At 45.0% G+C, this 12,433-nt stretch overlaps 1 protein-coding gene across 4 annotated transcripts in view; it reads left to right on the top strand.

Annotated features, from left to right (window-relative positions):
• The window catches only part of CCR6 (C-C motif chemokine receptor 6), a 77,751-nt gene that overhangs the window by 10,791 nt on the left and 54,527 nt on the right, over positions 1-12,433 (top strand). For all 4 annotated transcript variants that reach the window (XM_060167241.1, XM_060167242.1, XM_060167244.1 and 1 more), the window contains one exon: positions 10,552-10,689. In XM_060167241.1, coding sequence (XP_060023224.1) covers positions 10,665-10,689 — 25 coding nt within the window. In that variant the 5' untranslated portion in view covers positions 10,552-10,664. The remainder of the gene's footprint in view (positions 1-10,551; positions 10,690-12,433) is intronic.

The raw sequence follows: 12,433 nt of genomic DNA, 5'->3' as shown, positions 1-12,433 counted from the left end.
TCATTCTCCCTTTTCCCCACCCCTCCGACCTTCCTCCAAGACAACCACTTCCTGACTCTCGAGAGTTGCCTCTTTCATAAATAGCATTAGACAATATGTTATAACATGTGTTCCTTCGTGACTGCCTGCTTTCACTCAGCATAATGTTTTCAGGGTTCATCCATGTCGCGGCATCTATCACTACTTTATTTCTTTTCATTGCCGAATGATACTCTGTATGGATATGCCATATTTGATATGTCAGTTCGTAAGCTGATGGACATTTGAGTTGTCTCCACTTTTTGCTGTTATGAATAATACTACTAAGAATATTCGCACAATACTCACATACAAGTTTCTGGGAGAACGTTTTCTCTTGAGTACATACCTAGAAGTGGAATTTCTGAGTCATACGATAACCCCATGTTTAGTGTTTCGAGGAATTGCTGAACTGCATTCCCCAGCAGCTGCATCATTTTACATCCCTGCCAGAAGTCTGTGAAGCTTCCAGTTTCCCCACATGCTCAGCAACACTCATTTTTGTGTGTGTGTGTGATGAAGGTGGATATGATTTTATTTTTGAAGTTTTGAATTTTATTTATTTTTTATACAGCAGGTTCTCATTAGTTATCCTTTTTATACATATGAGTGTATACATGTCAATCCCAATCTCCCAATTCATCCCATCACCACCACCTCCCCGCCAGTTTCCCCTCTTGGTGTCCATACGTTTGTTTTCTACATCTGTGTCTCTATTTCTGCCCTGCAGACCAGTTCATCTGTACCATTTTTCTAGGTTCCACATACATGTGTTAATATACGATATTTGTTTTTCTCTTTCTGACTTACTTCACTCTGTATGACAGTCTCTAGATCCATCCACGTCTCTACAATGACCCAATTTCGTTCCTTTTTATGGCTGAGTAATATTCCGTTGTATATATGTGCCACATCTTCTTTATCCATTTGTCTGTCGATGGGCATTTAGGTTGCTTCCATGTCCTGGCTATTGTAAATAGAGCTGCAATGAACATTTTGGTACATGACTCTTTTTGAATTATGGTTTTCTCAGGGTATATGCCCAGTAGTGGGATTGCTGGGTCATATGGTAGTTCTATTTGTAGTTTTTAAAGGAAACTCCATACTGTTCTCCATAGTGGCTGTACCAATTCACATTCCCACCAGCAGTGCAAGAGGTTTCCCTTTTCTCCACACCTTCTCCAGCATTTGTTGTTTGTAGATTTTCTGATGATGCCCATTCTAACGGGTGTGAGGTGATACCTCACTGTAATTTTGATTTGCATTTCTCTAATAATTAGAGAAAAAGAACTGGAAACCAAACAGGAAAAAGAACTGGTCAATTTTTGCCCAGTAGGATATGTACTTTAGGTGGAAGTAGCAAACAAACATAATGAGGAACGAATGCTCATTGGAAATTGGAAGTGGTCTGTTTGAAAGAAGGAATCCTGGGCTGTAGTCAAACTAACTGGCTTCTGGACCTCTCAGCTCGGCCCCTTCTGTGGACTTTGCCTCTCACGAGTCAGCTGAGGGTGCTGGACGCTTGGTTCCGTGTTTTCACACTGGACAGTAGGAGCCCAGGCCTCTCAGGGTGCCTCAGGGGCTGAGGAGGGGGGAATGGAAAGCCCCTTATCTGCCCATGACATATAATCAAGTTCTCATATTTGAAAAGAAGAATTTCCCTTTAACAGCTGCCCTGGGGGAAGCTGCTGGGCTGCGTGCCTCTGTTGCTGCGTCAGCATGCTGCCCAGAAGGTGTAACCGCCGGGCAGAAGAAAGCAACGTTTTGTAAAGAAAGCAGATGGGACTTCTCGGCGAGCAGCCAGCATATTCTAAGAAAACATGGTGTGCATACTGTTGTCTAGTGAGTCTTGCTCAAAGTTACTGAGAGTAATTACTAAAATTAATGTATTAAAAGCAACCCTCCCCCCCAAAAAAACCACCCACCTAAAACTGTGTCATGTTGTTCTGTGTCATGTTTAGGTATTAAATAGCATCATCTGCTGTGATATGCCTAGTAGTAGGAGCGAGTCAAACTAGGTCATTTACCCAGTATGCGTTCTGAAGTCTTAGCACTAGAGAAGGAGGTGCAGTTGATCTGCAGCTATTTCCATTTCTTTGAAAAAGAAAAGAATAATTACCACGGGCTTATGCAGATATTGGCAATGGGTCTCCTAAGAAAGAGCAGAGAACCTTTAAAACTTTTTACTGAGAAAATAGAAGACTCTAAAACTTGGCCATAGAGTGTTTAAACACTCTGTAAGTTTGTAACACTGTAAGCCTATAAAATGGCCAACTTTATAAGAACAAAGAAATAAATAGTGGTTGATTCATTATGGTCAAGTAAGGATGGAGAGGGAGAGCACAGGAGACAGACAAGGGAGAAAGTGAAAAAGAGAAATGGGTCGGGAGGAGGGGGCAGGAAAGCGCAAGGGCTGGACCCCAGGAAGGAGAGTGACCACGTGGGCGGGGGGGGGGGGATCGATGATTCCTGCAGGGAAAGAATGTGAAGCTGTCTTTGTCTTCCTCTTAGGAGACTGGGCCATCAGCTGATACAGTAATGACCCACCATACACATTTGTCTTATCACTTCTATCAGTGATTGACTTTTTGGGATCAATTAGCCGCAGAAACTTCCTGGGAAGAAATATTCTCAACTGCTGCGGTGTGGACAAAATCATCTACTAAATTACTTGCTTCAAGATATAAAATCCAGCAGATTTTCCCTTGTCCAGTTCTGAGGTTGCTAGAATCCGAAAGGCAGGGAGGGAGGTATATATATATATCAGGCTATTTTTATAGGTGATGTCTACTCCTTAAGTAATTCTCAAAAAACGAGTTGATAAAAAACTCCAGGATTCTCTGAGGTCTATCTCTGCATGTTGAAAAAAGAGTGAGATCTGTAGTGCTGTGAAATATTTTAAATATCTCCCAATATTTAAAGCCTGTCTGTGAGATTGAATACAGGGCCAGAGAGGCAAACTCTCCAAAAATACACATTTTTTTCATAGAGACGAGTTACGTCGTGTGGGCTTTAAGAAGCATTAGAAATATAGGCCACCTTAGAATGCATAGCTGAATAGGAAACTTTGCAGAAGATAATCTTGCTATTTCTCTCCAGAGTAGCTGAATTTTCCACTGTGGTTTGGCCTCTGTGGTTTTAGAAATAATTTATATGCTAAGTGCGTGTTCTGTTATATAATAGCAACCGTACTGTAGGTATCCTTGTCCATCAGCCTTTATTCACCATACTTGTATGCGGTAAAGCCCTGCTTAGTAAGATGACTCATAGGTGGAGGGCTCTCGTTAATTAAATTTTACCTTTAAATAAAAGATTTGGAAACTTTAACATAGAAAAGGTTTAAAATGCAAATCCATTAATTAATAATCTTAATGTTCAGACTAAGACGTCAAAGTAGCTACTATAATAATGCTTCTTTTTTTTTTTTTAGGTAAAACTAATTTTAATAATAGATTTTCTCAAACACAACAGATCCAACATGCAAAAACATATTTATATAACCCAATATACTTCATCATGCAAAAAGTATAAAAATATTAATAAGCTGTTTTACATATTTTAAGTTTAGTTTTAGTTAGTTTAGTTAGTTTAGTTTAATTAACATTACTTGATTCGTAGTTAAAAGTAACCATGATAGAAATCAGGTTTGGTTCTCCAGTTTTTGAAAGTTTGTTCCCCAGCTGAGTGCCTTGTGTCCAGAAAGAAGGGGAGAATAGAATTAGTGGGAAAACTGGCCATCAGTTAAATTGCCTTTTTCTGTCCAAAATAAAACTTCATCAGTTTATAAAAAAACCAGTTAAATTTCTGATTTCTCCTTAAGAGTACCCGATTTGAGTACTCCCCTTAAAAGTGCTCTGATTTCAGTCAGATCGGAGAGGGAGACAAAGCGGCTCTGCTCTGGCCTGGGCCCGGCCGTGGGACGGAAAGACGAAGCAGACGAGCTTTCTTCGGCTCCCTTTACAGCGTTTCTCCTCCCTGGTGTGTCCCGTGGCCTTATTCCTCATGATGCAGCTGGCCAGGCACCGGATCTTTCTAGCAACCTCCAGAAAAACTTGGCTTTCTTGTAATCCACTTCTGAAACACCTTGTACCATCACGTGTGGGGAGAGCATGGGACACATAAAGGACAGATTTTGGACTGAAATCTAATTCTGATATGCAGTACATGTATTAGGGCCAAGTTATTTAATCTCCCTCCAAGCCTCAGTTTGCGCATCTGTAAAATGGGGACAGCACCTCATTGGCATAAAGGTTGTGAATACTAAGCAAGGAAGCAGCACCCAGCACACAGTGGGTTCTCAATTCATCGTCTTCCCCCTCACCTCTGTTTTCGAAGACTTATTATCCCTAAGCAATATGTGTGGATTTTAACAAAGATCTGTGGGGCCACCAGTATAAAGTCAGCATCTCCAGATGGTATGTCTTCTGTACGTAGGGTGTGGGTATAGAGATAAGTCAGTATGTTGTAAGTACTCCATTTACTAAGAACATAACGGAGTCCTGGGGTCCGATCCTGGTTTCATTACTTCCTGGCCATGTGACTGTGGGCACGTTTCCTCTCTGCTCTCAGCTGTAATGTTTCCTCCTCGTAGGTGTGTGGGGGAAACAGCAGATTACCCATGCAAAGTGCTTATTAGCACACTGCTGGGTGCAGAGGTAGGGACCCAGGCATGGCGCCCAGAATTGAGTGCAGCTTTTCTAATACCCTCTAGGAGGTGGAGCCCACTCTCTTCAAAGGGCAAGAAAGGACTAAAATAACCCTGCTTTAGAGCCACTGAAGTACGCCTCTTGAAGAAGTGTTCTAAGAAGTTAAGAAAATTTTAGATCATTTCTCTTTAGGGAGATCTTTGTTTACCTTTTGAGTTTTCCAAACTTGTCACTTATGATAAACCAACCAGGTCACTCAGGGTAGGCTAGATTCTGCTACGGTGGCAGCCTCATGTCTCGCCCAGATCCGTGTCCCTCCCGGGCCTGGCCCACACTGCCATCACTTGGGGAGGCAAGCTGACAGGGCTCCCCCGTTTGGAGCACCACGAGAGGAGAGAGGATGTGGCTACTCGGACGCCAGCACTTAAGGGGCTTGCCTGAAAGTGCGAGGGCTCTCCTCCAGTCTCGTTCACGAAGGAAACTGACTAGGTGGGGAGCTGGAATCTGCCCTGTGCATGTGTACGGACATGTATACAGAAGCAGGGCATTTGAGCACACCAATTCCACCTCGCCCTTGAAAGGACTCTGCACTTCTGGCAGCGCTGCACTGGGGATGGCAGGGTACGTGGTCCTCTTTGATTCCCAGAGGAAAATTCCAAACAAGACCCACCATTTCACGGTTGAGTTTACAGTGATTTTTAGGAATAACTTTTTCGAGGAACTAATGATCGGATAAAGATGGATTTGGGACCTAGAGACTTGGAGCCTGGAACTGTGATTTTATCTAAAGTGAAAAGCTGAATATCATTGCTCCTAATAGAAATTAAGTGTTCAATAATTTTTGCCACTGAGAGGCTGATAGCAAAACCTCTAAGGAAAAGACAACGGGTTCATACGGACCATATTCCCACTTCAAGTGTCAGCAGGAACTTTTTTTTTGGTGACAACTTTCACGCCAACAGATCTGTTATTAAATAAGACCCCACGAGTTCTGTGTTACGTTGGGAACTGGTCTTTCTTAAGATGTGTGCCCAGTGTACACATCTTCAAGTAAGTGGTAATTTTAGAAGATCTCACTGATAGCAGCAGATGTCTAGTTGGCTTTAGCATAAACTGTGTCCACTGATTGAGATGTCACTTAATGTAGAAGAACACACAGCAGAAACACTCAGGGATTGTGAGTAATGGAGTGACAAGGGTACGTCCTTCTGCTGGGAGGGTAGATTCCAGGGGTTAGGGGAAGGATTAGAGCTGTGCAGACAAACTGAAATTGGCAAACAATAGGCTTGTATTTTGTCCCATTTGTAGAGTGTATTAATGCGGAAAAGTAAGTAAATAATGAACACGGGGGGCAGCAACATACCTAAAAATGCTTAGTGCCTGGCTCAGAGTGGGTGCTTGACAGTTGCTTTGATGGAACTCCATCAGCGCTTTTGCTGGGTGTTAGCTCTGTCCTGGAAACCTGGGGAAGTCCCGGTTGCTACAGCGAGGCCCTTCACAAAAGCCTCAGTTTCAGGTCCTCAAGTTGAGACATCCTTTTAGTCAACTTGCAGAGTTTCTAGTTACACATTCTTGCCCCTCCCAGGGTTTATTTAGTGGTGGGAGAGCTGGGAGGGCTGCAGACCTTCTAAGAGCGCTCGGTGGATCCTAGATCAGCGCCCGGTCTGTGTTCTGGAAACTTGCTGCCCAGCGAGTGGTCCCTGCACTGTATCAGCACTGTGTCTCCCAGGGCTTGTTAGAAATGCAGACTCTCGGGCCCACCCCAGGGCTGTGGTCCCAGTGTCCGTGCGTTCACGAGATTTCAGGGGATTTATGTGCTCCTTAAATTTGAGAAGCATGAGACTCTCAGAATTAGAAATGATGGTTTTCTGGGTTCTCATCTAAGAACGGGCTGTTGCACAGCTAATCAAAGAAGCCTGCTTCACAAGCCCTGAGTTTTAAACTTCTGGTAGGAGGAGACATGTCTTCTGTTTTCTTCCACACTTTGATCTCTAATGACCACACTCGGGGCTCCTCATGGAACAGAGAGATGACACACAGCTCAGCCCGTAACAGATGACCGGAGGACAACCACGTGAGAACGTTCTTGCCTCTGCTGCTTAGACGGGTCCATGGGCCCCGTCCTCTCTGGCCACCCTGGCTCTGTCTTGACCGCATATCAGCACTTGCAGCGCTCTAAGTCAGCCAGCCGAGGACAGCGTACCCCCTGAAGCAGCACGCGTAAGAGGGGCTTCCATCTTAGGACGCGGCCAGTCCTTTAACTATCTGCTTGTGGGCTGTCTTTGTTCTGTGTTGTTCCTTTCATCTTATGCATTAATCTAATTTTTTAACTGAAGTGTAGTTGTAATATTATACGTTACAGGTGTACAGTATAACGATTCACAGTGTTTAAAGGTTATTTACTCCATTTATAAAATACTGACTGTATTCCCCATGGTGTACAATACACCCTTGTAGCTTATTTTATACATAACAGTTTGTACCTCTTACTCCCCTCCCCCTATTTTGCCCCTCCGCCCTTCCCTCTCCCCACTGGTGAGCATTAGTTTGTTCTCTATATCGGTGAGTCTGCTTCTTTTTTGTTATATTCACAAGTTCGTTGTATTTTTTAGATTCCACATGTAAGTGATATCATACAATATTTGTCTTTCTCTGACTTATTTCATTTAGCATAATACCCTCCAAGTCCATCCATGTTCCTGCAACTGGCAGGATTTCAATCTTTTTTATGGCTGAGTAGTATTCCATTGTGTATATGGACCGCACCTCCTTTCTTTGATTCATAGCTTTCATTGCTGCTTCTCGTGTATCTGGCCCTGCTCCGGAGAGCTAGCCCCTGGTTTCACCTTCTGCCCGTCCTGGGTTGCAGCCTCTGGTCACCCTCGCCAGGTGACTCCAGGTGCCTCCCAACCCCACTAAGCTTTGACCCTGGTGCATCGTCTCCTCAGCCTGCTCAGGGCCCTTCTGGATTCTACCGAGACCCCAGGAGGCGGGAAATTGGACACACGTTAAAACGTGAGCTTCTTCCGTGAAGGGGCTGAATTTGTTTGTTGCAGCCCTGGAATCACGCAGGTGTTTAGTATTAAACGCCGGATGTTAGACGTCCACCTCCTTTTACGACGAAGGAAGCCTCAGGAGAGATTTGTTCCCATCCTAACAACAAGGCGACTCCAGGTCATCTGTCAAATCACAGCGTTTCTTAAGCCCTTCAGGGAGCTTCAGGTGCAAGACAGCTATGTGGGCCGAATTCCGAAGAGAGGGAGAGCCCCGTGGAAGAGAGGTGAGATGCATGAAGCATCCCAGGCTCGGCACGGGAAGGAGGGAGAGCTGGCTGTCCTAACCGTGGCAAAGAGAGCAGCTGATTGCAAAGGATCCGTAAAGGCCAGAGATGGGCTGGAAGATCAGGTTCAAACAGCGGGGCCTGGGACACAGGGACGTCCATACTTGCTTGCAGGCTCTTTTCTTCAGCCTCTCCAGGGGATCACAGGAGTGCTCGGGGGCAGGACCCTGGAGAGAGGCCACTCAGTGGCACAGTTTCCCACGAGGACTTCAGGCTCCTGGGAAACAGACATAAAACTCTGTCCTTTTCCCATTACCCTTTTCTGCCAGGAAGCAAAAGCCTTGAGCTACTGAGAGAAGAGCTGTTAAATCTCTTGTCCAAGGACAGACAATGATCTGCTGCTGCTAGGGGTGGGACAGGAAACTTTCTCCCCCCCAAGACCAACCACAAATACAGGCAGAGTGGAGCTTCCGTGGGAAGGAGGGGCAGGAATGCTTTGAAAACCTTTTGTCAGTGGTCCCCAACCATTTTGGCACCAGGGATCAGTTTCGTGGAAGACAATTTTTCCACAGAGTGGGGGTGGGGGGTGCTTTGGGGATGATTCAAGCGCATTATGTTTATGATGCACTTTATTTCTATTATTATTACATTGTAATATGTAATGAAATAATTATAGAATTCACCAGAATGCAGAATCAGCGGGAGCCCTGAGCTTGTTTTCACTTGCCACTCACTGATAAGATTTGATGTGAGTCTGCAAGCAACTGACTTATGATGGTCTCTGTGCAGTCAGACTCGCTGCTAATGATAATCTGTATTTGCAGCTGCTCCCCAGCGCTAGCATCAGCGTCTCAGCTTCACCCCAGGTCATCAGGCATTAGATTCTCATAAGGAGCACGCAGCCTAGATCCCTCGCATGCGCAGTTCACAGTACGAGTTGTGCTCCTGTGAGAATCTAATGCCACTGATCTGACAGGAGGCGGAGCTCAGGCGGTAACGCGAGCAATGGCGAGCGGCCGTAAATACGGATGAAGCTTCCCTCGCTCACCCGCCACTCACCTCCTGCTGTGCGACCTGGTTCCTAACAGGCCACGGACCGGTACCAGTTGGTGGCCCCGGGGTTGGGGACCCCTGCCTTATGTCAAGGCCCAGATTCATAGGGCTTACCTAAGGCTCAGGACAACAGAAAATCCCTCCTCCTACCACCAGGAGCTGAGCACGAATCATAAACAGTAGCTGTCTATTTCTGCAGGAGGGGCAGGGGCAGGGGCAGGAGACAGAACCTCGGTCTGGTACAGGGACCCAGGAATGGCTTGGCGGGGGATGGAGCAGGGACACTGAGAGAAACCCACCAGCACGTTACCCACTGTAAGGGAAGGCAGCCTGTAGTGCACTGGAAGTAATGATTAAAGACCCAAAAATCTCAAACCCAGCCCGACTCCTGACTAGATAGACAACCTCTTCACCCCTGGAACCACACATACAATGATCTGTTATGAGCATAAAAACTACTTACTTTGGTCTCTACTGTTTCTTTATGCATGGTTTTCAGCAGTCAGTCCAAAGTTGATACTTTAAAAAGCAAAGCAAAACCAAACCAAAGCAAATCATTGCCAACAGATAAAGCAACCAGCAGAGCCAGAACTAGCGATGACCCAGATGTCGGAAGTCTAAGACAGGGACTTTAAAATAACCATGATAGGGAATTCCCTGGTTAGCCTGGGAGTTAGGACTCGGTGCTCTCACTGCCGTGCGCCCAGGTTCGATCCCTTGTCAGGGAACTAAGATCCCACAAGCTGCACAGTGCAGCCAATAAATAAATAAAAAAATAAAAATAAAATAACCAAGATAAATATGTTAAATTATCTAGAGAAAAAGATATATAGTATGCATGAACAGATGGGAAATTTCAACAGAGAGACAGAAATTATGAGAGACAAATAGGAATGCTACAAATGAAAAAGAAATGATATAAAACAAAGAATTCTTTCGGCAGGCTTACCAGCAGACTAGTCTCAGCTGAGGAAAGGTGAATGAACTTGCAGATAGGTCCACAGAAATTGTAAAAAGTGATACACGAAAAGAAGAAAAGACTGAAGAAAAAAACTATAACAGGGCCAGCAAGAGCTCTGGGACAATATCAAATAATCTAACACATTCAGTTGGAGCCCCCGTATAATAAATAAAAGGGAAAGAATAGAGCAGAAGAAACATTTAAAGAGATAGTGGCTAAGAATTTTCGAAAAATAGTGCAAGATAACAAACTCCAGATCCATGACGTTCAGAGAACCCTGACAGTAGAAATACAAAAATAAATAAGTAGACTCCTAAAACCCAAAAAGCACAAAAATCTGCCTAAACATATCATAACTAAACTGTTAAAAACCAAAGACACGGAGAAAATATGGAATGCATCCGGGGGTGGGGATGGGGGTGGGGAACATTACAAAAAGAAGAAAAACAATTACAATAGATTTCTTGTCAGATGTTCAGCAAACTAGAAGGTAATAGTGTGGTGGCACCTTTGAAGTACCCAAAGGAAAAAACAATCTATTAATCCAGTCAAAATATTTTTCAAAACTGAAGGCAAAAATTAAACTTTTTCAGACAAACAAGCTGAGATAACTATGTGAACAGACCTGTGCTGCAAGAGATGTTGCAGGAAGTTCTTCAGGCTGTAGAAAATTACACCAGATGGGAATTTGGCTCTACACAGAGAGATGGAGAGCACCAGAAACAATAACAGTAAATATTTAAAGTATTTTTTCTTACAGCTTTTTAAAAGATTGTTGACTAAAGCAAAAATAGTAAATGGGGTTTATAACATTTGTAGAAGTAAAATATATGAAAATAGTTGCACAGATGATGGGAAGGGGAGGAGTTGTAAGTATAAGGTAAATGCAAACTACTAAGATATGATACTTTGAAATTTTCAAAACAAAATATGTAGGCTTAAAGTAGTCATTTCAGATCAGTTGCTAGTATCAATGAACATTGTTGTTCATGGAAAAGTATAATGTACAAGGGTCAGTCTGAGACTTAAAATTTGAAGGAAACAAAAAAAAATACTTGTTATCATTTAGTTCAGTGGTTCTTCAGTTCAGCCAACATCAGAATCATGTGGAAGAGTTGGTTTAAAAATGGAACCTTCTGGGCCCGGTGCTGCGGATCTCCCCGAGGCAAGGCCTCCTGTTTCACATGGACCCTCCTAACGTGTGTCCTCCTGTAGCGCATGGTGGCGACCCTCAGGGGAACAGGTGCTGCGTCCTTGGTTATGGAGCCGAGTCAGGGTAGGCCACACTCAGGGGCAAACGGACGTTCCAGCTGCTGAGAGACTACAGCCTGGGCTAACGTCCAGAAAACCCCCTCCTTCTATCAAGGAGTCGTATCTTGCAGTGGTCAGCGTGGAGAAATCAGGATCCCTGGGAACAACTGGGTGTCCTTGATGAATCTAGGAACTTGGGGACCATGGAAATTGCGGGCCAAGTGTGGTCGACCACAGCAGCGTCTTGGTGTGGGCCTCTGTGTGGTTCAGAATACGAGGCTCTGGGTCATGGCGAGATCCCACTGCCCTCTTTCCTCCAGACAGAGGTCACAGATCAGCAGTATCTCTTCAGGGACCCAGGTTGGCTCTGGGTCATGTGTGCAGCATGTTCCTTGGGGCCAGGGTTGGGCAGACAAGGTTGCCATGAGTTCCTGAATCCACTATGGCTTTGGTCTGGAGGTGAAGATGAGAGCAGAAGTAGCCATCGGTGTTGGGCCAAATCACCAAGAATAGGGATCAGCCGATGAGTGGAGAAGTGGGGTTGGTGGGGAAGCAAGAGCTGCATCCAGGCTGGGCTCCTGGAATGCGCTGCGTGGGCAGGACGGAGTGGGCGACTCCTTCACTGGAGGACCTCAGATGGGAGCGGGAACTGGACTTGTCCCCCTCCTTCCACGGAATAGCAGGTGAAGGATTTTCTTTTTTCCTCTTCAGAAGGGGAAGTTTTTAGGCTCTGCTAAATAATCAAATGAATGGAAACTGGCGTCCCCTTAACTAGCCTTGATTTCCGCCAGGTGGTAGGAAGAGGAGCGGGCCACCCCACCTCTCGTGGCTGTTTTGTTTCTTTTCTTGTTCCTCCATACCTACTTCCTCCACTTTGGGGGTTCCTCTGTAAAGCACTGGCTGACACAATGGTTGTATCTGCAAACCTCATACCTGAATGAGTAATTTTCCTATTAACCTTTTGTTTTAAAGGGCTATTTATTTATTTAATTTTTGGCTGCGATGGGTCTTCATTGCTGCGCCTGGGCTTTCTCTAGTTGTGACGAGCAGGGGCTTCTCTTGTTGCGGAGCACGGGCTCTAGGCGTGCGGGCTTCAGCAGTTGTGGCACGCAGGCTCAGTAGTTGTGGTTCGCAGGCTCTAGAGCGCAGGCTCAGTAGTTGTGACACACGGGCTTAGTTGCTCCGCGGCATGTGGAAACTTCCCAGACCAGGGCTCGAACCCAT

Source organism: Lagenorhynchus albirostris, chromosome 12, assembly GCF_949774975.1.
Source record: "Lagenorhynchus albirostris chromosome 12, mLagAlb1.1, whole genome shotgun sequence".
Taxonomy (NCBI): Eukaryota; Metazoa; Chordata; class Mammalia; order Artiodactyla; family Delphinidae; genus Lagenorhynchus; species Lagenorhynchus albirostris.
This window is presented reverse-complemented; position numbering and strand designations above follow the sequence as displayed.